The sequence below is a fragment of the Lycium ferocissimum genome, chromosome 8 (genome assembly GCF_029784015.1).
Source record: "Lycium ferocissimum isolate CSIRO_LF1 chromosome 8, AGI_CSIRO_Lferr_CH_V1, whole genome shotgun sequence".
In the NCBI taxonomy this organism is placed as follows: domain Eukaryota; kingdom Viridiplantae; phylum Streptophyta; class Magnoliopsida; order Solanales; family Solanaceae; genus Lycium; species Lycium ferocissimum.
In genome coordinates, this window is record NC_081349.1 from 39,335,701 (window position 1) to 39,362,114 (window position 26,414).

At 34.1% G+C, this 26,414-nt stretch overlaps 3 protein-coding genes across 3 annotated transcripts; all 3 read left to right on the forward strand.

The window, feature by feature from the left end:
* Positions 1-1,975: 1,975 nt before the first annotated feature.
* LOC132068414 (transcription elongation factor TFIIS-like) lies at positions 1,976-3,415 on the forward strand. The gene has a single exon (XM_059461987.1). The coding sequence runs from the start codon at positions 2,195-2,197 to the stop codon at positions 3,122-3,124; it is 930 nt and encodes a 309-aa protein (XP_059317970.1). The 5' UTR covers positions 1,976-2,194; the 3' UTR covers positions 3,125-3,415.
* Positions 3,416-15,474: 12,059 nt separating this feature from the next.
* Positions 15,475-20,048, forward strand: LOC132066340 (uncharacterized). The gene is made up of 4 exons (XM_059459665.1): positions 15,475-15,751; positions 18,924-19,030; positions 19,120-19,324; positions 19,585-20,048. The coding sequence occupies exons 1-4, from the start codon at positions 15,475-15,477 to the stop codon at positions 20,046-20,048; spliced, it is 1,053 nt and encodes a 350-aa protein (XP_059315648.1).
* Positions 20,049-21,458: 1,410 nt separating this feature from the next.
* On the forward strand, positions 21,459-25,298 carry LOC132068415 (uncharacterized). The gene is made up of 4 exons (XM_059461988.1): positions 21,459-21,572; positions 23,390-23,465; positions 23,615-23,741; positions 25,093-25,298. The coding sequence occupies exons 1-4, from the start codon at positions 21,459-21,461 to the stop codon at positions 25,283-25,285; spliced, it is 510 nt and encodes a 169-aa protein (XP_059317971.1). The 3' UTR covers positions 25,286-25,298.
* Positions 25,299-26,414: the final 1,116 nt, after the last annotated feature.

A 26,414-nucleotide genomic window follows, 5' to 3' on the forward strand; every position in this document is an offset into this window, starting at 1 on the left:
AAACCTTTAATTCATTTCTTCAATTCCTTGCTTTGTATTGTATATCTAAGTGTGTAGCTTTCTATTCCATAACTTGAATCTCGTTTATGAAAGTTTTCTTGATTAAAGTTTGGTTTGAAACTCTTGTTGTGCTTATGTATTGAATGATTCTTATTGCTATTGAAGTGGGTCTTTGTTGATTTAATTAATCTCGTTCTTGAATGTTTCCAAAGGGATTAGCTAACCCTAGGACTCACCCATTTACTTAGATTGAGCTCGGAAGAGGAAATCTAGGTTGGGAAAGATTAATTAACAAGAATTTGGGTCATTAAACTCATCTAATAACTTGAGCTCGGAAGAGGATAGTTACTTGAGGTTAAATTGGTTGTGCCTAATATCACACTCTAAGGCTTGGAAAAGCTTAGAGTGAAATTCATTGATTTGGTTGGAAGACTTTCAATGAGATTTTAGATATCATTATCTATCAACACAAACCCGCTCTTAGTTGTAATATCATAAAATATATTGGATCGTTACTTGAGTGTAATTTCTTTTGGATCCAAACTTGTGGCCATTGATCATGTTACTTGCTTTCTAGGTTAGTTTACATTTTTGCATTAGTCATAATCTTTCTCAAAAACCCAAAATATTATCCATCGTTTGGCTTTAGCTTAGTTAGTGAAAATTTCGTACTTTTCTTAATCGCCTATATATTGTTCTCTGTGGGATTCGACCCCGACTCATAGTTGGGTAAATATATTGCATACGACCGTGTACACTTTCTCTTTGAGGAGTGTATTTGGACGTTATCACTTATTCTTTAATGTGTATTACTATATGTTGCTTCATTTGCATTGTATCTTGCTATTTTGCTGTCGTATTTTCTTGCAACTTTACTTCATAAACTTTCTTTTGAGCCGGGAGTCTATTGGAAACGGTCTCTCTACCCCACAAAGGTAGTCTCTAACCCACGAGGTAGGGGTAAGGTCTGCGTGCATCTTACCCTTGGGACCACTTTTGGGATTACACCTGGGCATGTTGTAGTTGCTGTTGTATTCGAAAGGTAACATTCGATATGTGTGCGTAATGTGGATATACAAGCTTCTCGCTTGTTGTATTTGTTCAACTTTTTCTGGATTGAAAGGGTTGTAGTTGCAAAGTTTCAAACTTTGGAAGAATATAAAGTGATTAAATACATATACAAGATGTCATATTGGAGGTGTGACCTAGTGGTTAACGAAGTAGGAATGTGGCATGCGAAACTAGGGTTCAAATCCTTGTGGAAGCAAGCCAAAAAAAAAAAAAAAAAAAAACAACAATGTGGTTTCTTCTCATCTGTTCAGTCCTGGTAGGTAGAAGGTACCAGACGATTAGTTGAGGTGCCCTTAAGCTAATAGGATACCAAATAAATGCAAGATATATTTTGATGTTTAAATTTCGACCGCTTTTTGTTGGAAATTGCTTTTTCTTCTCAATGAAATGATAAAATTTCTCCAATGGTTGGAGAAACAAGTTACTTTCTTTTTTCAAAGAGAATCTGTTAATATGCAAAGTTTGAAAATTGAGAAAGATAATTTCAATCAATTTTCAAACCAAAGACCACCTGAATTAAAATCAGGCCAGATAACAATCATCCTCTCAATGACCATACGGGGAGAGTAGTCTTTTCAGATGTGTTAAAAAGACTGGGTCCTTTGGCATAAGAAACCTATTGTAGATTAGTTCCTTCACTTTTCTACACCACTATCGATCTTAACTTCACTAAGGATTTTTATATATATTCTTCCATAGATATGGGAATAGAATGGAAGTATAGAATTGTTTGTTCATTTTTTTTATTGAATTCGGCAAATAGGTCGGTGGGGAACATCAAACTCCCCACCTTGGAATACAATTATACTTTCTAGTTTTTCTCTTCTTTTCTCATTTCCCTCCTTTTTTTTTTTTTCCCCGGAGGGAGTGGGGAGAGGTGGGGCTAGGTGTTTCTAGTTGCGATATAATCTTTGCTTGTCAGTTAGAAAATTGAGTCATGATTATCCACTTAAATATGTTCAGTTTCTCCGAAGGGTTTTGGGACATCTGCTGATAAACATTTCATGATGATGGCACAATTGGTATTGTTTTATGTCATGCTTATTCCTCATGTGACAGCCTGTATCACTTGATGCTAGTGAGAGGCAGATAATCCCTTTTCTGTATTTGACATTATGGAAACATGTTTCAGGTGGGAAAACGTCTTCGACAATTGGCAAAACATCCGAGGGAGAAGATCCAGGCGTTGGCATCTGATGTGGTTCAGAACTGGAAGAATATAATTGTAAAAGAAACTCTGAAAAATAAGAACAGCTATGGAGTGAACGGGGAATCTGTAAAAGATGAATGTGCCGGTTCTACTGCTAATGGAGCCACTAAATCTCAAAGAGCGGAGTCGGTCAAGGTTGAAAAGGTGTCTAGGTTTGATAATGTAAAAGTTGAGAGAACGACTTCAAAATCTGAGAAAGTAGTAAAGTCAGAAAGTTCCTTTGCTGAGAAAAAGGTTGAGCGTGTTAGTGTTGCGAAGAGTGAAAAGAGTAATTCTACTGTGGCAAGTGCTGCTCCGCCGAAGTTGGGCGCTCTAATTTATTGCAAGGATTCTGTGAGGGACAAAGTCCGGGAAATCCTTGCAGAAGCTTTATGCAAAGTCGCAGGTGAAGTTGATGAGGATTTGAGGGATGAGGTTAATTTATGTGATCCATATAGAGTTGCAGTTCTGGTAGAAACTGCAATGTTTGAGAAGTGGGGTAGATCTAATGGTGCCCAGAAGTTCAAGTATAGGTCTATAATGTTTAACATTAAGGATCAAAACAATCAAGATTTCCGGAGAAAAGTCCTTCTTGGGAAGTTTCCTCTTCATCGTATAACTGAACTGACACCAGAAGAAATGGCAAGCGAGGAAAGGCAAAAGCAGAATGAGAAAATTAAAGAAAAAGCGTTATTCAATAGCGAACGTGGACTTCCTGCACAGGCTAGTACTGATAAGTTCAAGTGTGGTAGGTGTAGAAAGAATCAATGCACCTACTATCAGATGCAAACGCGGAGTGCAGATGAACCTATGACCACTTACGTGACATGTGTGAACTGCCAAAATCGTTGGAAGTTCTGTTAAATTCGAGCCAGTGTGTCCATGTATCACTTACTGGCATTACATTGTGAGCTTCATAGATAGGTACCTTCTCTTAACCATGATGTAGTTCGTAGTTCATTTTTTCATTTTCTCCGTGGAGGCGATCTCAATATGCACGCATGTGATCGCCGAGGTTTTTTATTGCTGTGGGATGTTATGACATTGTATTTTTCTCATTCCTAGGATAAAAAAATTTGCTCGACAGAAAATGCAGTTGTATTGGAAAGAAACAGAAAAAATATTAGATGCAGTTGTGAGCAACTATTCACTGTTTTCTTTTGGTATATTATTATCAGTTCAATTTCCGGCAAAGTTATTCCAAATTGATCATAGATTCTATTGACTGGATTTACAAAATATGCAAATCCGTTGGGTACATTGCTGGATTCTTATTCTATACTTTTCCTTTTTTTTACCCTTTTACACAACTATAATTGTGGATTGTAGGAAACAACTCTTGCATTATCCAGAACAAGCGTAGCAAAAAAACAAAGCCGCAACTACAAGAATTAATTTTTCCAAAAACAGTTCTTTCAAAACCATATTCATTCGCACATATCCAGAAAAAAGAACAGTCCTAACAATTTTTTTGGATGGTTGCGTGTAACGTGGTTTATTCATCAGGTTGTTGGTGTGTAATCTTATAAAGCAGTCCTAACAGTCATTTTGGATGGTTGCGTGTAACGTGGTTTATTCTTCAGATTGTTAGTGTGTCATTTTATAAAATGATAAGAAATTCCCAATACGTTCTTCTTTGCAATATTGTGAGTTATTTTTCATATTGCTGGTGCGTGTTATTTTAAAACGACGGAAAACGATTCAATTTATTGGTGAAGTGATACTCCTATAATGTATCATGGTATTCGTTAAAACCATACATTATTTCACCATGAGTAAAAACCATCCAAACAAGGAGTTAAAATACTACTAGTAGTTTAAAGTCCATCTCAAAGATTTTTACAGGGAAGAGAGCTACTTACCAAAGAACGAAAACAAGAAGAGGAGAAACAAATTAAGTCATGCAACAAAAGTCATGGCATTGATGCAAACATAGTACTAGAAGGATATATATATTACACGAGTTTCTACATATATCTGTTGTCACCTTTATTCTTTGCTAATTACAAACATTTGAACTATTGTATACATGTGTAGAAGAGTATCAAAGTCACAACTATATGCTACTAGCCATATCTCTCTCTCTAAGAGCTTGAAAAACTTTAGAACTCTTGTCAAATATCTGAGCCCTCCTATTATAATCTGTTGGTTCTTTGCCCTCATCCTCACCCATAATTGCTTCTCTTTCCAAACACTCCAACAATTCAACTATTCCACCACTTATCCCTTTACACTTGTCCTCCATTCTCCTCATTTCGATCAATTCTTTTTCCATATCCATATCATCCTGATTTATTTCCAACTCCAACTTAGAAACTGAGGGTCCCTTTGCACACTTCAACTTGGAAAATTTACGTGATTCTTCGTTGTGCAAAGGTTGAACTGAAGAAATTCTGAAAATTGGTGCAAGGAAACTAGAAGGTGGAGAAAAAGGGTGAAATTTAGCTTTGGGGTTACCAAGACAATAAGAATCCATAGCTTTCAAATTAACAAAGAAATATGTTTTTTCTTCAGAGAATATGGTTTTTTAGTTTTTTTTTGGGTTTTTTTGAGACAATATAAATCGAGGTATTCAAAATTTGTGTACTTGGTACTAGCTTTGGATTTGAGAGAGTTAAGGATGTCTTTTATAGATGAGGATGACGAGGGGAAATGGGTCGGCGCCACGTGGAAGGCAGTGGTTGAGGTGGTCATCTTTTCATACACGTTTGTTTCAGACTGATATATTTTTGGCGTGTACTTAAGTTTGTTGCTTGAAGTGATGTCATTCCAAACGCATGCAATATAGTCATAAATAATGATGTGGCAACTAGCCCCCACTAAGTCTTTGTTTTTTTAATTTCACAAATAATTACTCGTGTATTCAAGAATTTTCTCCATATAATATTGGGATATTGAAAAGAGATTCTATTTCTATTCTACTATACTATAAATGGGGATAAGCACACAGTAGGTCAACATGCCTGCTTTGGCATTTTGAGGGCAATTTAGTCATGTTGCAGAATTGGAGCAATTCCATTGGCTAACAGGTAACGTGCCGTGGCTTGCTTCCTGAATTTTTGTGTTGCTTTGACAATTTATAGAGTCCAGAACCAAAATGCCCCAAAAAAACTATTTTAAACCAAAATACCCCAATAAAAAAAAATGTTACAAAATTACCTTTAGCGCAGTAATTTACTGCGCTAAAACAGTTCACGGAGACGGTGCCGTTAACTGCTTTAGCACAGTATTTTACTGCGTTATAGAAGCAGTCAAAAAAAATAAAATTGGCCAACTTTATTTTTTGCAACACTTAGAGTTTTTTTTTCATACTTTGACCAATGATTAGTCGTGTGTCAAGATTTCGAAATGTCAATATTTTATATAGAACCTGATGTTTTTTTCTGCGTACAATAATGTAGGCTCAATACATCAAGGATACGTAAACGTTCGGATCATCATTTTAGGTGTTGAAAAGGTACCCGAAGTAAGTTTTGTTTGTAAACTTTAGGTTTAAGTGTTCTATATACATAGGCGTCCATTTTTATTTGAAGACTTGTTGTCATTAGCTTAAAATTTTTTAGTTTTAGGGTTTAGATTTAAGTGTGTTATTTTTTAAAGCGTAATTTTATTTCGAATATACGCGATTTTTTCCGCTCGGACATCCCATTTACGCGATTTTTTTTTTTTTTTTGCAACATATTCGAAATAAAGTTACACATTAAAAAAATAACACACTTAAGGAATACTTAGTGTTTTTTTCCATAAAAAGATCGCAACATCTTATTTTAATAAATCTTTTCTCTGCAGCACTTAGTGTTTTTTTCATACTTTGACCAACGATTAGTCGTGTGTCAAGACTCCAAAACGTCAATAGTTTATATAGAACCTGATATTTTTTCTGCATACTATAATGTAGGCTCAATACATCAAGGATACGTAAACGTTCGGATCGTCGTTTTAGGGGTTGAAAAGGTATCCGAAGTAAGTTTTGTTTGGAAACTTTAGGTTTAAGTGTTTTATTTTTTAAGGTTTTGATTTAAGCGTGTTATTTTTTAATCAAGACATAACTTTATTTTGAATATAAATATAATTCTAAAAAATATAGGGAGAAAAGCTAGTTGGAAAGTGGTCAAACTTTAGATGGTCATAACTTTACGCTCGGACGTCCGATTTACGCGATTTTTTTTTTATTTTGGGTATTTTTTCGAGATCTATGCGGACAAACGGCCGTAAGGTGGTTTGGCCGAGCCGATTTTTAAAAAAACACCTTTTATCCCATTCAATTTCAATTTTCCCCAAATTGGCGTGAAATTTTCAGTTTTATTTACTTATAATATGATGATGCGCAATAGATTTCAACGTAAAAATTCCGGGGTAATGTAGCTGTGAATGCTAATTTCACTTCTGCTGTTTTAATTTTTGAAAATAAAGTCGACTAATTTTCTCGACATATAAAGTTGACTAAAATAACCTTACAAATACCAAACACTAAGTTTTTTCAAACAAAACTTACTTCGGGTACCTTTTCAACCCCTAAAATGACGATCCGAACGTCTACGTATCCTTAATGTATTGAGCCTACATTATTGTACGCAGAAAAAAAATATCAGGTTCTATATAAAATATTAACGTTTTGGAGTCTTGACACACAACTAATCGTTGGTCAAAGTATGAAAAAACACACTAAGTTTTGCAACAAAAAAAAAAAAAAGTTTGCCAATTTTTTTTTTTTTAGTGCTCGCTATTTTACTGCGCTATACAAAAAAAATAATTCTTTAGCGCAGTAAAATACTGCGCTAAAGTAGTTAAAAACCTTTTGGCAACGGCTTTATTTTCAATAAATCTAAACCCTAGAAATAAAAAACCTTAAGCTAATGATAACAAGTCTTCAAACAAAAATGGACGTCTATGTATATAAAACACTTAAACTTAAAGTTTACAAACAAAACTTACTTCGGGCACCTTTTCAACTCCTAAAATGACGATCCGAACGTTTACGTATCCTTGATGTATTGAGCCTACATTATTGTACGAAAAAAAATATCGAGTTCTATATAAAATATTGACATTTTGGAGTCTTGACACACGACTAATCATTGGTCAAAGTATGAAAAAAAAACACTAAGTGTTGCAAAAAATAAAGTTGGCCAATTTTTTTTTTTTTTTGTACTGTTTCTATAACGCAGTATTTTACTGCGTTATAGATTTTTTTTTTTTTTTCGTTTATAACGCAAGAAAATATCGCGCTAATGCAGTTAACGGCTCATCTCCGTGAACTGCTTTAGTGCAGCAAATTACTGCGCTAAAGATAGTTTTGTAACATTTTTTTTGTTAGAATATTTTGGTTCAAAAGGGTTTTTTTGGGGCATTTTGGTTCCGGACTCACAATTTCTCCCCTTGCATGGGGATAGTTTACGCATGTCCAGTTAGAACTTTTCTTTGTTGGCCCACTTTATCTTATTTGAGGCAGCAGGCCCAGTTAATGGACACGCCAACACATCATGTCTACATGCCAAGTTTTGCTCATGTAATTTATATTACGCCCTCCGCCAATAATAAGTGTCATTTTAATCAAAAATATACATATTAAGACATTAATAATGCAATGTAAAGTTTACTAAATTACCTCTATATAATAAAATGAATTATTTTTTATCTTGATTAGGGCATGCACAAGTAGTAATTCTTTGGACATCGGGAATCAACAATATCAAGTTACTATGTGGCTCTTCTAATCATCATTTAGATTTTACTTTAACTTGTCAGTTTTTATCCAAGGTAGAATTGGAAAAAACTAGTCAATTTATGTCTTGGTTTCCTAAAATGACACTTATTATGAGACAATTTTTTTGGCTAAGTGACACTTATTATAGGACAGAGGAAGTATTTGTTAATAGCCAATAATTTTTTTGGTATACATGTTAATAGCCAATATGATATAATAGAAAATATATTGAAAGAATAAGAAGAGTAATTCAGGGCTTCTTCTTTTTGTCGCATATTTAAATTTGATTAAGTATATAGTTTAGTAAAAGCTAGCCTAATTAACTTATATGCTAAATCGTGAGGATAGCATATTCTGAAGTTACTTCTCCATTTGTTATTCTACATATTAATTTATTTAAAGAAGAATTAAATTCAGGCTATGCACAAAAATTGGTACAGGCTTATGTAGCATTTAGAAAATAAAAATTTAAAATTTGTTCAAATTCATTTCTTCTTTAAAGTGCGGATTAGTTTGATTGTGCGGATTAGTTTGATTGTTCTATGTTTACAATTGAAAGTAAGAAAAATAATGAACGAGTTGTTTCCATTTTGAGTCTTAACTCATTAGTAATAATGGAAAAATACTTTAATATTTTATTAAATTTATATAGAGTAATTTTGCTTTTTCTAATAGCATTGTGTCTGCATTACATCTTAAAAATTGAAGAGTACCTATATATTAATGACTTTTTTCTTGCTAAAGTTATTATATTTAAATTTTAAGTACTATTTTTAAAATAGTTGGAAATACTAATAGTGTAAAAATATGTTACTCAACTTAAAAAACAACACAAATTTCAATCACTTCTTAGGATAATCAAATCAATTCTAAGTAATAGTAATGCAATCTAGCACTTTTAACAGTTGGCTAACAGGTTAGAAAATAGATTTAAAAAATTACAGAAAAATACGACTCGAAATTTACACTTCGTCAATCTCATTTTAACTATCGCGCGCCTTTTTTCACGGTCATTAAGAACATAATAAGTACAATAATACATCAATGATTGTGTAATGCTATCTTATATTATTTTTCATATATTACTTTTGAGAAATACATTGAAATATGCTAAAAGATTCTTACAATCGTAGAAATATAAAATTGCACACACATGTTGGGCTCTGCACTTCTCCTAGTATCAAATATATGTTCGGTGGCGGATGAACCTTTAAGCAACAAGATTTATCTAAATTCAGTTTAGAGTATCAGAATCAAATGTATTTAATGAAATTATCAAAATTCTCGTGATAAAAGTGGGTGATAAAATTAATTACAAGCTATCACGTAATTAACACCCAAAGTTCCTAACTTTAAAACTTATTCTATTAAAATTAAATTAGTTTTAGTATATTAAGTAACATGTTGAAAAGTATTCTGACGATCTTAAGCATTAAGTGCATAAGATATTTGGTATTTGTCTTCGCGTACAATTTACATTTCATTTAATTGAATGTTTAATCTTAATCGAGTCAGTTCTTTAATCCTATCTCGATTGTAATATTTTTTTACTTGTGTGATTTAGGTTTTTCATTTTTATTTAATTTTTTCACACTATTGCAAAATAGTGAGATGAATCTCTATTCTAACCATTTTTCATGTTCCTTATTTTTGTAGACATGTCTAACTTTATAGTAATACAAAATAAAGAGACCAAATAATTGCTATGGCATAAAATTCATAAAATAACCGGCTCACCAAAACTATTGACACCCATATAATTGACAACATAAGTCACCAGGATTTTTAGAAGAATTTGTTTTAAAAATATGTAATAATAACTTAATGTATGAATGAAACCGAAGATTTAAAAAAAAAAAAAAAGTATGACTCCCGTACTTAATTAAAAATGAAAAAACAGAAATCGTTAGTTGCTTCGGTTTTATTCTTCATAATAACTGTAATATCTATATCTATATCTATATCTATATATATAAAATAGGAGAGGTATAAGCAATGTGATTAAGCCAAGTGGCAAGCTAATAATAAGCCACTTGGAAAATTTAAGACAAAGTTAATGAGAATTAGGACAAAGCAAATTTAAAAGTTAAAAGTTTTAAATTTGAATTAGGAGATAAGCACTAAGAACATGTATTTTGGTTGAATAGAAAGAAATAAAATAAGTTTTCAAACTAAATTGAATTTGAAGATAAGTATCTTTGGAAGGATAAAAGCTACTTATGTTGTTATTTGAGCTTGCGTGATTTGAAAATTTGAACCTAAGCATTAAAAAATATTTACCCGTAAGGGTGAAATGTATTTTAAAAAGTAAATTAATGAGAATTTTTATTTTCGAAAATTAGGAAAAACTCAATAAAATTGTAATAAACTTTTTGAATTTGGATTAAAAAAATAAATTTGAGTTAATAGATAAACATAATAGAACTAAGATTAAAAATATTTGAATTTAAATGAAAGATAAAGATTTTTCAAATTGAGATAAAAACATAGAGCATGTTTTCTTAAAATTATATTGAAAGATAAAATTTTCTAATTTGATTCCATCTATTAAATATTTTGGATTTGAATTCTACCATAGTGTTTCGAAAAGAAAAAAAAATCAAGGAACATATATACATGAAACTGAAAAAATAAAATTGTTTATACTTATTTAAAGAGTAAAAGAACAAAATTCAAATAAGTCAAGTTGGTAAGACTAGGAGTCTTACCCACTTGAAAATAGCAACTGAAATTCAAATTAAAAGCTGGAAAACTACAACACAAGGCCATATAGGATTCTTTGCCACTTGAAAATAGCAAAAGACGTATTCAAATAAACTGAGTTTGAATTCAAAATATTTAACTTCAACCCTTATCACGGATAATTTTCAATTAGAAGCCCATGTATATATAGTTAGATCAAGTTGAAAATATTGAAGTGCACACCAGATCAAACATATATTGCAAAATATAGCTATGAAAACTGATGTCATCAACGAAATATCCGTTATTACGATGTCATTGAATTTGAAGGTTTGTGTATGCGATTATAGCAACGTCAAGATCCGGAGAAGCCATACAATCCATTTTCTTGAATTATAAAGTATGTTATACAGTCCTTTTAGATTTAATTCTACATGTATATATAGTTACCTTAGGTTTTTCTGCATCGCATCCTATTAGATTTAATTCGTATGAGTATTTTACACCTCACATTCTTGAGTCTTTCAAAATATATTCCACAAGCACTTGCAAAGCATGTGTTGATGTGGTTTTGTGGAAGTTGTTGCTATGTTTTCATGATAGGATGTAAAATTCTCAATAAGAAATTTTCATAAGCAAGTTCTGACAATGAAAAACTGAGTTTCTCCCATCTGAAATGTGGCTTACATGAGCAAAAGTCGTCCCTATTTTGGTGTTCTTTTGAGTTGTTAAAATGTAAAACTTTTAGTATCAAAATTTTATAAGTTCATGGTAAATTGTGCATTTTCGTTGCTTTATAAATTATAGGAATTAGTTGTTTGCTTGATTTGCAATTCTACAATGAGTTTTAAATATGTGTATATACAATGATTTATTTATTTATTTATTGATCAATTAATTCACTGTGTCTCTGTTATTAATTTTTCTGGTTATAGCACGCGAGACTATCAATACTGACTATTATATCTTCATCAATTGCAGATTCATAAGGTTATGATAAAGCAACGTATGAAACTTACGACGTAAGTACATTATATTTAAATATTTTATGCTTTTAAAATTTATTATTTTTTTGTTGGATTTCTAAATCAAATAGACTATATAAAATAGTTGTTATTATCACTTTTTCATTGCAGGATACTTGATATTTTGATTTTATTAGCAATGTTATTTCTCTTCGAACTTTTTTTTAACTTTATAATTTCAAGATATTCACAAGCTACACTAATTTGGTGACCACATTTCGGTGAGTTGGAAATTGTCTCACTAGCTAGCATCAAATATCGGAGGTTGTATTCTTCTAATTGTTAAATTTATGATGTTTAACATCTTAATCGTTAAGATGTTCTCTATCACCTTTTTCTTGATTTTTGGTTTTCAAAGTGTTCATGACACAGGATTTTGAAGAAGTTGATTGGTAATTGTTGTTTTGTTTTATGTTCAAATATCGAATTAAAACTTTATTTTATGTAATGTATTATTATGTGTTGTGCCTTGTCAACCTTGCTTCTACCGGGATGATTTTAATTCTATATCAACATAAGTGTGATTACGTCTCACTCTCTTATAAAGAATAACTTATAATTGTAGTATTTCATAGTTTATTATTTTAGAAGATTTTGTTGGATATAATGAGGAAGTTTGAAGTTTATCCTTTTACATATTTTTAGAAAAATTATTCATGGTGCCTCTACCTTTAAGGAAGTTAGAAAGATTATGTATCGAATTGATACTAACTTACAAGTTTTTTAATTGATGTTTCAATGTCTAAATGCATTTTAAGATGAGAATTTAGAATGTTATTTGAAATCCTAATCCATTTTAAAGACCACTTAATTAAAATTTAAATTATCAACATGTTTTACATGAGTAGTTACCTAGCTATTATACATAAAAAAATTTCAAACATTATATCTTCATGGATACATATAAACAGTGGCGGATCCAGAATTTTCACTCAGGGTGTTCGGAAAAATAATTGAACCACTTGAGCTAGCTTTTTGCATTTGTTTAGGGTGTTCAAAAGTTAATATATGTACATGAACACAAAAAATTTACCCTAAATATATACTGTAATTTTTTGCCCAGGGTGTTCGGGTGAACACCCTGGGCAATGACTAGATCCGCCCCTGCATATAAATAATTATAATCTCAAAATTTTGCTATCACAGTTTCCTTTCAAAACATTTATTAATCTTTTCTTGTAGTGATTGTCATCTTAAGCCACCAAATTTTATTGTAGTTTGAAGGCAAATATCTTTTATTGGACTTTCCAATAACAAAATTAATAACATTTTTAATAGGAGAATATTTCAATGTAGCTAAGTCAAGTTGCCAGAAATAATAACTTAGTACTAATAGCTAATACAAAGAACGAAAAGAGAAAAGAAGCATACGAATAAAAAGAACTTTATAAAAATATACATGGATCAAATTTTCTTATTGAGTTCATTTTCGTTAAGAAAACAAGGAGCATAATATTTATTTGATGACTAAAATTCATTTTTCTTAAATTTTTATAGAGGTTTTTTATTGAATACGCCGCACTAAATCAAGTGGAAAGATCATAAAATGCCAGATGAAAATGTTTTAAAATATGCTATTGTCAAATCCAAAAAATAAAAAGGAAAAAGTAAAAAAAAAAATCTAAAATTTACGAAAATAAATAAATATGAAGGGTAGATCTACTATTTGAATTTGAGAGGAGAAACTTTATATAAAAATTTTAATATATGAAAAAAGAACTCTATCTATTGTGTATTGATAAGAACACAGAATTGAAGTAGTAAAATAAAGCTAAAAAAATATTATAAAAGAAAATTGATATAATCCAATATAAGAGGGGCAGGGCAGGGGGTAATAAGACTTGATTATAAAAGAAAGGTAGTCAATCGTGATATACGCGCGCTGGCGCTTTAAGAAAAAGCCACTTGACTAATTTAGAAAAATATAAATGTATGATGTAATTGATATGCTAATTTTGAATTCAAATTGTTAGATTAAACTTTGATTAATTAGTTTTTTAATTTAAACAAAAGATAAAAAGAAAATTGAATTAAAAGATAAATATTCTCAGAAAATCACTATCTTTTTTTTTTTTCTTTCTTTTTCTTGGTACGATCTCAACTTTCGTAAATTAGTAAGAGTCAAATTATATAATTATGATATTGAGTTTCCTCGAAAAGCTATTTGATGATTTGTATTTGTATGATTGTTTTTGTTGATTTTATAAAGTATTTGTCCCTGGTACATTGTATTGAGAAACAAGGTGACCATTAACTTTTTGTTAAATCGATATACTATGTATGATTTGGGCTTTTTATTATTATCACCATCTTTGATATTTTTGTTATTATCCAATATTGAACTCATGCTCGGATAGTATATATATCTAGCGGGCAATAAAATTTAACCAAGTCATAAATTATTAGAAAATCGGAAAAATTTGGCATATTTATAAGCAGTACAATAACATTGAGTGTAGTTAATTTTTGAATTGAGTGCGCTTATATTTTGAATTTGATTTGAACAATAAATATTTTTAAACTTAGTGTTGTTAATCTTTTTTTATTTAGATGAAAGATAAGAAAATCATTTTTAGTATTAAGAGGAATTAAGATAGGAACCAGCAGGGCTACATGATACACATGATAAAGAGCAAATTAATACTCCATTGGATCAACCAAGGGTAGATAAGAGACCAATTCTACACCAAAGTGACCAACAAGCTCAGCAGTCAACTACCTCACCTGCACAACAAGGAATTAGTGCAAGACAACAAAACTCGCCGTAGCCATCGGGAAACAGGAAATGGAGAGTGACCATGTGACTGCTAATTTTCTTCCCTCAGGTGAAGGGGGAGGATTTCAAATATCCCAATGAGTTTGCTCGTGTGGAACATTAGGGGGCTCAACAAAGTCTATAAGCAGAAAGAATTGAGCCTTTACCTGAAGGAACAAAGAATCAAGTTAGCGGGAATAGTGGAAACAAGGGTAAAAGAGAGTAAAGCAGAAAAAATCTTGAGTAAAGTGGCTCCCACATGGAGTAGTATAACTAACTATGACCATGCTCACAATGGCAGGGTATGGTTAATGTGGGATGAAACTTCTTACCAGGTGACGTTAATGGAAAGATCAGCTCAACTTATACATGTCAAACTACTGTGTAGACATACTGGTTTTACTTGTTGTATGACTATTGTCTATGCTTATAACACTATAGAGCAAAGGAAAGAACTATGGGCACAGCTAAATATAATCTCTCAACAAATGACCACCCCCTGGTTATTGTGGGGGGATTTTAATGCAGTCCTATGTGCTCAAGACAGACTACAAGGTGCACCTGTTTCTAATTCTGAGGTGCATGATTTCCAGGAATGTGTGCAGAAACTCACGTTGACGGAGGTGTCTTGGAGAGGAGAGTACTATACACGGACCAATAAGCAGAAGGGAGGTGATAGAATCTGCAGTAGACTTGATAGAGCTATGGGAAATGCAGATTGGATGGCTCAATTTGGGCATCTAGTAGTGGACTTTAAACAACCCCATATCTCAGATCATTCCCCCATGATTTTATCCATGAAGTTAGATAATCCGAACATCAAAGTCTCCTTCAAGTTTTTCAATGTATGGGCAGAGCACTCAAATTTTCTAACCATAGTTGCAGAGGGGTGGAGGAACCAAACCAACAGTAGCAAAATGAGAATGGTTTGGCAAAGACTGAAAGAACTCCACTGCCTTTCAAGAAACTGAACAATGAAGAATACAAAGGGGTCACAGAAAAAATTAACACTGCTAGAGCACAACTGAAGAGTGTCCAAGAAAAAATGGCACAAAATTATGATGATCAACTAGCTGACGTAGAACATGTCACTTTACAACAACTAGAAAAATGGTCCCTCATCGAAGAAAAGATTTTACAACAGAAATCCAGAGCCACCTGGATAAAGTTGGGGGATGGCAATAACAAATACTTTTCAGTTGTGATAAAGGACAGGAAACAAAGAAAGCAAATAAATGTGCTAACTAGCCTTGCTGGACCTACTTTACATGAACCAGCTGCTATACAACATGAGATCATTTCCTTCTACAAGTCGCTTATGGGTACCGTCGCCCCCATCGCCTGGAAGCCGTGAACCCGCTTACAACGAGAAAAGTGGCCTAGCCTCACCCATCAGCAACAAATAGACTTATGCTCAGACATCACAACTCAGGAAATATATGCTGCATTAGGTGACATTGGAGACGACAAAGCACCTGGGGTGGATTCTGTCACGACCCAACTAGGGGCCGTGACGGGAACCCGATACTTGTACCGAGCACCCCTTACTTATCATTTTACCTGCACCTCTTAACAAGTCACATAAACAGTGCAGTTTTTTTTTTCTTTTTTTTTTTTGAACTGAGCATTAACATTAGCAGCGTCATTATAAACATAGACCGTGTTTAGCTTTCATTGCCGCTTCATACAAAGAACATTAAGATGCCAAAATACCACATATTTAACCGTGTACAACCGATCGTACATATCCGTTTCACGAGCCTCTAGACATGGTACACTTATACATAGAAAGGGCCGAATAATTGTCGTGCCCGAAAATATATACACAAAAGAGTACCACGAAGTGAGGCTCCGAACAACCGGAGCGTCAAGTCAAGCTACGGCAGAGCTCCTAAGGATCCAATCCGCCCGTCACGACTCGCGCGGCATAAACGTGCGTCACAAGAAGGGACGCGCACGAATAGTGTACCGAGTATGTAAGGCATGAAAACATCATCAAGAACGAAGAGTAAGAAATGCAATGTTATGAGGTCATAGATCATATAAAGAGGTAAGAGAGTAACCTGTATATGTAAGGGCCCCGCGCTTCGATACCACGCATACTTACCTTTTCCTTTTATATACGTACATAATCTGTCTGAAGTACATAACAGCGTTAGCCCGCGTCCGGGCCTCCCGTGTCCGGGGTAACTTTAGCCGATGCGGGATTAGCCTGAACCAATGCGGGATTAGCCTAGACCAATGCGGGATTAGCCTAAACCAATGCGGGATTCGCCTAAGACAAGCCTTACGCTCATCTCCCACTTTGGGACTCAGCGTTCTGGCTGAGGTTTGCCCCGTCATTGGGTTTGCCCCACCATTGGGTTTGCCCCACCATCGACTCTGCGGTGCCTCACTTTAAGGAACATTTATAAGGCGAGACTGTCCGTGGAATATAACATTAAAAGAAAACAGGGAGTGGAATCATGGACATCATCTATGTGTTAGTCTGTGCTTTGAAATCTTTAGAATATAGTTTCATAACTAAGGAATAGAATTAAAGATCAAGAACTAGCTTAACATTTTCATGCACTCGTTAGACTTTTGACTTAAGGCTCTTAGTCATAGAATCCTTCTTGTCATACTTACCATAGCCATGTTCTTTCCTTTACATCGTCGTTATCATTATCGTCCTAGAAGTATTCTCATTAAAGTAGTTACAACACTTATCGTTTAATAAACAAGGCACTAAAGAAAATCCGGGCACAGTGGGCCCACCTCGAGTCAAATGAGGTGGCGTACACAACTTACATATAATACGTGTCATGACGTTACTTATGAAGGTCTTAGGGTAATCGGGTCTTATCCTTGCAAGTTCTAGGATATTTAGGCATTTTTTCACAGTTCATACATTTTTGGTTCAATCTTACTGAATGAATAGTAACTATTTTTAATCTCGAATTTCTAGGAAAGGGATTGTCCCCAGGGTACGTATTCCAGCCTACTACATCTAAGACATGCCAAGAAAGGAAGGGGAAACCTTACATACCTCTTTCCGCTCCCTTTGCTATTCCAAATTCACGTCGCAATCTCGTCAAAATCTGCAAATTGGTCATGTTTACCAAAACTCTTATTAGGATTCTTAGAGTTAAAATCTTAAGGAAGCACTTGGCTACCGAAATTTCGAAGACACTTCCTTTGTAAATATACGATCCTCAACATTCAATATAGCCAAATTTCTCATCAACCACAATCGGGAATTCAAACCCGGCCAAACTATTAACATAACTCAATAATTACACTAGCAATTCACATACTCCATTCAAAATGCATGATCTCAATTTACTACTTTCTTCATAACCTTCCGTCTTCGATGAACACAATAGCAACCTTATAATATATATTCCATCAACATCATACTAATATCATTACATGCTATCCATGCAAGAACATTATTTTTCAATATACACAATCTTCCAATTGCCAATACTTCACCAAACTTATCAAGTCTTTATTTGCGATATAACATCTACTTCACAACGACTAAGATGTTAATTACAACTCGCTCATTATTCTTTCACAACTCACCAACATACATGACTATACATCAAGTATACACGGCCACGTACACACCACACACTACACGGCCATATCATGCACACACACAACCCCGTTCTCTCCAAACTCATTCAATTTCCATTATCAATATAGTATTCACAACAATAGTAACCAAACACTAGATAAATTAATTAGAACATGATTTCTACACACACACACATATATATATATACACGGCCACACCATCTTTTTTTCTCTTCCATGAATTTCATCCATTTTCTTACACACTACACATGCAAAATCATCCATAACATGCAAGAAGAGTCAAACCTCACCTTTTCTTCAATTCTTCACTTGAGCAGAGATTCCAACTTATAGAAATAGGTGTTCCTCTTGCTCCAAAAACCACTCCACCTTGCTAGGGACCCTTGAATTGGTAGGAAATGATTTTCAAAGAAATTTTTGTCAATTTTTCTTGGAATTTTTCTCTTGGCCGAATTGCCTCTAGATTTTCTCCTTTCTTGTTTTGTTCTTCTTTTCTTGAAAATTCTAGAAATTGTTATGATAGAGATGACTTAGTCATCTTATTTAATACCATGCATGAATTAATTTTGGGCCTAGCCCATACCTTATGGCCGGTTGGGCCTAAATTTTCCTAACAAAATATTCAAGCCCACTTATATTTTGGGCTAGTTCTTGTAATTCATGAAAACAAATTTTCCAACTTCCAACTTTGCCCTTCGTCCTTCTTCCATAATCCCACGAGTCATATTGCGAATTTCCCTTTATGCCCTTGACCTTCCTCATTAATTCCACTTCTAACTTTTTCACAAGCAGCTCATATGCCAAACAAAATAAAATGTGGCCTTGCTTATTGTCTTCCCGCGATTGTCTTGAATTATCCGATTATACAAAACGCGGGATATAACAGTTTTAATGCGTTGTTTTTTAAAAAAGCATGGCATGTGATCAACAAGGAGGTAAATGAAGCTGTATTAGAATTTTTTAGCACAGGGAAACTGCTCAAAGCTGTAAACTGTACAGCCATAACCTTGCTACCTAAAGTACCAAATCCAACACTATTAAGGAGTACCGACCTATCACGTCTTTGCACTGTTCTATATAAATTGATAGCAAAGGTTTTGGCTAACAGATTACAAAAAGTGATTTTGCTATTATCTCTCATGCCCAATCTGGTTTCATCCCTGGCAGGAAGATAGCTGATAGTGTCATACTAGCCCATGAACTTGTAAAGTCCTACTCTAGAAAGCACATCACACCTAGATGTATGATAAAGGTTGATCTGCAAAAGGCTTACGATTCTGTTGAATGGCCATATTTGCAACAGGTCATGGAGGGTCTGGGTTTTCCTAAGAGATTTCTGGATTGGATCCTTGGTTGCGTCACTACGGTCAACTACTCTATTCTCATTAATGGAGAACCATCTCCACCCTTTCGAGGTCGCAAGGGATCGCGACAAGGAGACCCATATCTCCGTATCTCTTTACTATCGCAATGGAATACCTCGGCGGGAGCTTGGCCGAGCTAAAAGAGGACAAATCTTTCAAATTTCACCCAAGATATGCGAAACTAGGTATCACTCACCTATGTTTTGCAGACGATTTGCTCCTATTTGCTAAGGCTGATCTCAGAAGCATTACAAAATTGCAAGACAAGTTTATCAGGTTCTCAAGGGCATCTGGGTTGCAACCCAACTTGGCTAAAAGCTCAGTGTACATAGGAGGTCTGGACTCAGCTGAATCTCAAAGGATCAGCCACTATCTAGGATATGGGCTAGGAGAGCTACCTTTCAAATACCTGGGAGTACCCCTCACAACCAAGAAACTGAGCATCCTCCAATGGCAACCGCTAATCGAGAAGGTGGTAACAAGAATCTCATCCTGGACAGCAAAAAAATTATCATATGCAGGACGGATCCAATTGGTGAAATCAGTTATTTTTGGTGTTCAGTCTTATTGGGCTCACTTATTTGTTTTACCTGCCAAAGTAATCAAGGCTATCAATGCTTATTGTCGAAGCTTTATATGGTCGGGGTTAACTCAATCACCAAAAAAGCCTTAGTGTCATGGGACGGGATGTGCCTTCCAAAGGCAAATGGGGATGAATTTGATAAACTTGAAAACATGGAACAAGGTCGCTATCACAAAAACTCGGGACTTGGCACATAAACAAGATAAGCTACGGATAAAATGGGTTCATGTTTATTATCTCAAAGGGCAAAGATTGGAGGATATTAACATCCCTCAACAAGCAAGTTGGATGGTGAGGAAGATATTAGGAACTAGAGAGTATTTACAAGCTGTCCATCAAACATCAACCGCAACAAGAGGCTTGACCAAACACTGGTATCTTCAACTGCTTGGAGATCATCCCAGAGTTCCATGGAGAAACCTGCTCTGTCAAAACGCAGCTAGGCCTAAGACTATTTTCATCATGTGGCTGCAAATCCAAAACAGGCTCCTTACGTCAGACAGACTGAGAAAGTGGAAAATCCAAGTGGACCCGATCTGTCAATTATGTCACAATGCCAACGATACGAGAGATCATTTGTTTCATGAATGTCCATATACCCAATGGTGTGGAAGAGACTTATGCAATGGTTACAAATCCGGTGGCCGCTGGCGACAACTTGGCTACTTCAATATCAAACTATGTTACGGATCACTAAAGGAAAACTATGCGGGCTCAATGTTCGTAATGGTCTATCCGCAGTTTATATGCTATTTGGTGGGAAAGAAACACGAGAATCTTTGAAAAAGTAGAAAAGCAATGGGAGCAGTAGCCAAAGAAAAATAGCGTGTATATGCAATGTTAGAGCTCCTCCAACAAGAAACATGGCCGACACATTGTGAGTTCGACGTCTTATGATAAGTGTTCTAGTGCAAGTTACTACCTACTAGAGTCCTAGATAGTAGATGTTTGTAGTAGTTAGTTTTCGACAATAGAGTATTAAGCGTTAGGGGTGAACCCTACGAGACTAAGCAAGTCGTGTTTAAGCTTGGTCGTTTTGTAATTATTCCTTTGGTATTAATACAAATATTAGTTACCAAAAAAAAAGGAATTAAGATAGGAGTAAAATTTAGAAAAATTTAAATACTAATATAGTTTTTTTCAATGAATTAAAAGAAAGAAAACGAAGGGGGGAAAACTTAGATATTAAAGCTTCCTTCTTTTTTCTTTTCTTTCTTAAAAAAAAAACGTGTTAAAGAATATTTTGACATCCTTTAATTTTTTTATGTATGGGAGTATTAGAAATTGACTTATAAAGAGAAATCAAATGATCTCCAAATCTCTAGAAGAATGACAATTTATAAGTAATTACATTTGTCATAATCATAATATAAACTAGATATGATTAGTTTTATTTGATACCCCGCGCATGTAAGAAATGACAAAAATTAATCTGAAGCTAATTGGTTAAAAAAGATAATTGTGAAGGGTTTTAGGGTTTAGAGAGTGGTTCCAATAGCCATGGGAGGAGGAAGAAAGAATTTGAAAAGGGCAATTGAGGAAGACAATTTTAGCCTTGAAAAGGGTCAAAGCATAATGCAGGTTGTTGACCTTAGAGGTTCCAACCTTATTCAAGTATCCACTCTAAATTCTTCTTTTAAAATATTCATTTATTTCAAGATTCAATTTTTACTGTACAGTGATGTTCTTTATTTAGTATATGCGTTACATGCATTATTTTGGTTTTGGGTTTACATTTTTGGTCTCAAATATCAGTATATGCTACTGTAAGTTCGTGTTCGTTCTTTGGTATCTGTTTACTAATTCATTTTCTGAATCTGGGTTTCAGCTTTTGGTCTCAAGATTCAGTTTTTCCTATTTTAAGTTTATGTTCCTTCTTTGATATCTGTTTTAACATGAGTTTTTTTTTTCTTCCTTTTTTCAAACTGTTTGGTTATGCATTGGAATGATTTCTTGGTTAGTTTTTGAAGATGAGTTCTTTTTTTTTTTTTGCACTAACAAAGTTTCAACTTTTGTCCAGACAAAAATTCAGCTTTTCAAATGCCATTTTTCAGCTTCAAATATGAAATGTTCATTGTAAATTATTCTTCTTCTTTCATTAATATATCGCTTACAATTCATTTATTTTAATCTGAGTATGAGCTTTACTGTCTCAAAATTCAATATTTCTTATTGTATTCGTGTTATTTGTTTAATATCTGTGTTACAATGCATTATTTTGATTTATGTTTGAGCTTTTTGGCCTCAGTTTTCAAATTTTCCTATTGTAAATTCGTGTACCTTTGAGGTTCCAATCTTATTGAAGTATGGAAATTTCACTGTAAATTCTTCTACTTTCCTTAAATATCTCTTTATAATTTCATTAGTTTGATCTGTGTATGAGCTTTCCATTCTCAAGATCCATTTTTTCCCATTGTATTAGTGTTATATCTTTAATACCTGCTTTACTATTCATTTTATCAATCTGAGTGTGAGCTTTCGTAACTCAAGATTCAATTTTCCAATTGTAAATTCATGTTCTTTCTTAATTTCTGAGTTACAATGTATTATTGTGATTTGGGTTTGAGTTTTTTGGTTTCAGATTTCAATATATCCTATTGTAGGTTAGTGTTCTTTCTTCAATATATGTTTAAGAATTCTTTTTTTCAATCTGGTTATGAGCTTTTCGGTCTCAAAATTCAATATTTCCTATTGTATTCGTGTTATTTGTTTAATATCTGTGTTACAATGCATTGTTTTGGTTTGGGTTTTTTCCTACTGTAAGTTCGTGTTATTCTTTGGTATCTGTTTAAGAATTCATTATTTTTTTGTTTAATCTGGGTATGAGCTTTTCGGTCTCAAAATTCAGTATTTCCTGTTGTATTCATGTTATTTCTTGAATACCTGTGTTACAATCCATTATTTTGATTTGGGTTTGAGAGTTTTTTGGTCTCAAGTTTCAATATATCAGACTGTAAGTCCCGTTCATTCTTTGGTATCTGTTTCATAATCCATCTGGTGTAATTTGTATGAGTTTTTTGAACTGAAAATTCATTTTTTCCAAATGTAAATTCATGTTCATTTTAAAATATCTGCAGTATAATGCATTATTTTGGTTTTGGTTTGAGAGTTTTTTGGTCTCAAATATCAATATATCCTAATGTAAGTTCGCTTCCATTCTTTGGTATCTGTTTAAGAGCTCATTTTATTTTATCTGGGTATGAGTTTCTTGGTCTCAAAAGCCAATATTTCCTATTTTAAGTTCCTGTTCTTTCTTTGATATCTGCGTTATGATGTGTTCTCTTTTGATTTGGGTTTAAGCTTCTTGGTCTCAAATGTCATTATATCATACTGTAAGTTCATGTTGATTCTTTGGTATCTGTTTAAGAGTTCTATTTTTTGAATCTGGATGTGAGCTTCTTGGTCTCAATTCAATTTTTCTTATTGTGAAGGTAATGGATGCCAAAGGTGAGCATTCATTAGCAATATTTCCAGCTAAATTCCAGAAGAGCATGTGGATTAAACGAGGTTTGATATATAATCCTCTAGAATTTGTGATTTTTTCCATCTAGCTGTTGATTTAGTAATGCTCATTTTTTGTCATTGAATATGTGAGAAAATGACATAAAGTGGCTTTCTTTCAGTTCACTGTTTTTCTTTTTCAACTAAATGAATAGGAAACTTTGTTGTGGTTGATGAGAGCGGGCGAGAGGAAGCTGTTGAATCAGGCAGAAAAGTGGGATGTGTTGTTACAAAAGTCCTTTATTATGAACAAGTTCGCGTGCTTCAAAAGTCTCCAGAATGGTGAGAACCTAATATTCATAGAACTGTTTTTTTTTTTTTTTTACCTTTCGTTTTTTTGTTTAATATTTGTTCTCTAGATCAGAATGAAATGGTCTTTGACAAAGTGGATTTGATAGTGGATTCATATAGCTGAACCGAACTAATCTTTTACTATGGCCTGGCTGATTGATTTGTTCATAAATCAGTTCTTAGGAGGAAAGAAAAGGGTTCTTTGGCTAAACAAGTCCACTTAAATGATCTCTTTAAAGAATGACTTCTAAAACTGCTCTCAAAGTCCTATGTTTAATTCCATCTTGTGATCATTTATTTAAAATAGAAATTGAAGATTGATCATTTTGATGTTCCTCTGACTGGTGGAGCCTCCTGGCATGGTGAATTGAAGTGATCTCCTATTTCTTACATGATTTTTGTACTTTCACTCTCGTGTGTGCTGTAGGGATCCAGTAATTTTGAATTTATGCACTTCTATGTCGTCCATTTTAGGAGATCTGGACCTATTTTCGCTAAGTCATTCTCAGTTCATTCTGTTAGGGGTCGTTTGGTTGCTAGTCGAAATAGTCCCGGGATTATAATCCCGGGACTAATTTATCCCATATAGTGGGATTATTTTATACCATCTAAAAGATGGTATAAAATAATCCCAGTATAAGTGGGTTAAGAAGGTATAAGGTGGGCTATTCCAGCGCTAATTTTTATACCACGTTTGGTACAAGGTATAAATTTATTCCGGGATTATTTTATACCTTATACCAAACGTGGTATAAAAATTAGCGCTGGGATAACCCACCTTATACCTTGAACCAAACGACCACTTACAGTATATGTCATTCAGCTTATGACGTTAAGGCTCTCCCAGTAACTAGTCCTCACTGTATGTATTGCCCCCTAAAAGTTTTTGGCTCATTACTTCCTCCCCCTCCGCACAGGAAAAGAGGTCGAAGAAGAGATGATTATACTTGGCATTGGTTGCTCCCTTGACATTTGTATTTCAATGTGCTAATTTAGGTAGATGCATGATTTCGTATATTTCCTAGTTGATATATGCAAAATAGTTAGTAAATTTCTATGAAACTCCCCCTTCCCAAGCCAAAAAACGCTTTCTCGCTATAAAATCCTGGCTTCATAATGGGCACGTGTATCTATTTTGTAGGCAAGAATTTTCTTTTGGAGAAAAGGTGCTATTTTGGAGGGTCATACCACTGCTTACTGTTCTCCCCCCCCCCCCCCCCCCCCACACACACACACCACAACCCAAACCCCACACACACCCCAAAAAGAAAAAGAAAAAGCATAACATAAGAAACACATATCATTTTCAAGTAGCTTAATGCTCCATGAACTTTTTACGCAGGCCAGAGATCTTCAAATCCATAGCAGTAGAGAGTTCAAAGCAAGATCTACTATCACACAGTCACCAAATCGCAGAGAATGAAGATTCAAGTGATGATGGTGATGGGCTTCCTCCTTTAGAAGCCAATACAAATAGATTAAATCCTTTTCAACCGGAGTCCGAGACAGAATCTGATTCAGATACTGATTCTTGATCATGGCACCATAACTGATACCTTCTTTTTGTGGATAAAGCGACTAGGAGTAAAAACATTGATGTATCTGAATGCTACTTAAATTTGGGAGTTTGTAACAAGATTAGTGACTTTGATATAGTTGATATGCCAAGCAAATTTGTCAACCCTTTTGATTTTCGAGATGTTTGTTTTCAGATACATTTCGCTGCACATTACATTTCTATCCTATGTGCTTCTCATCTGTATCTCGACTTTGAAGGCTGCACGTTTGGTTTTCAGTTTGATGAAATTAACTCGTGATCTAATGTGCATAAGCACATAGGAAAGACTAATCAATAGTCGAGAATTGCATCCATTTGCCCGTGAAGGAAAGATGAAAACATTTGTGATAATTGTTGAATGATTCTTTGATGGTCTTGGAATGCAAGTTCTGTAAAGTAAATTTCGAAAGAGTGCCTTGAGATTGGTATATGCCATCTTATTCAAGTTGGTCATATTCTGCTAACTCAAGGTCATACATAAAGGAAGATGTAAAGCTCTTTATAGAATGAAACTTCATCCTCAGAACACTAATGTGCTCGTACATGTAAAACATCGGCACGCTTATCAAAGACACGTGGAGCATAAACAACTTTGTGCCGAACCTAGATAAAATCATCAAAACCACCGGGGAGACAAAACCAAACATGAAATCATCCGCAAATAGTACAGTACCAGCGGCTAATGCGCCAGCACTAGTTCCCATTCCAAAACCAGGTCTACACTTTGTGCTGCTGCTACTCCAGGTTGTGGCATAATAGTACTTGGCGTGTTTGTCTGTTTTGGGGATGGAGGTTTGAACTTGGAATATAACCAACATTGGAGAGTGGTGGAGCAGGTGATGGCTGATAGCTTTGTTCAGCTGCTCATGTGTAGCTCGGTGCGCCAACTGATGGGTAGGAATATTTGTCCAGCTGCTCATGTGTAGCTCGGTGCACCAAATGATGGGTAGGAATATTTCTAGGAAATGGCAATACTGGAGGTTTGGCTGTGCTTTACCTACCACATTCGAGAAGGGGCTGGAGATTGTGGTTGCTGGTAAGCCGAGGCAGGTGTATATTTGTCATCCAAGCTGCTGTGATCCGCAATTTCGTTATTGCCTGGTAAA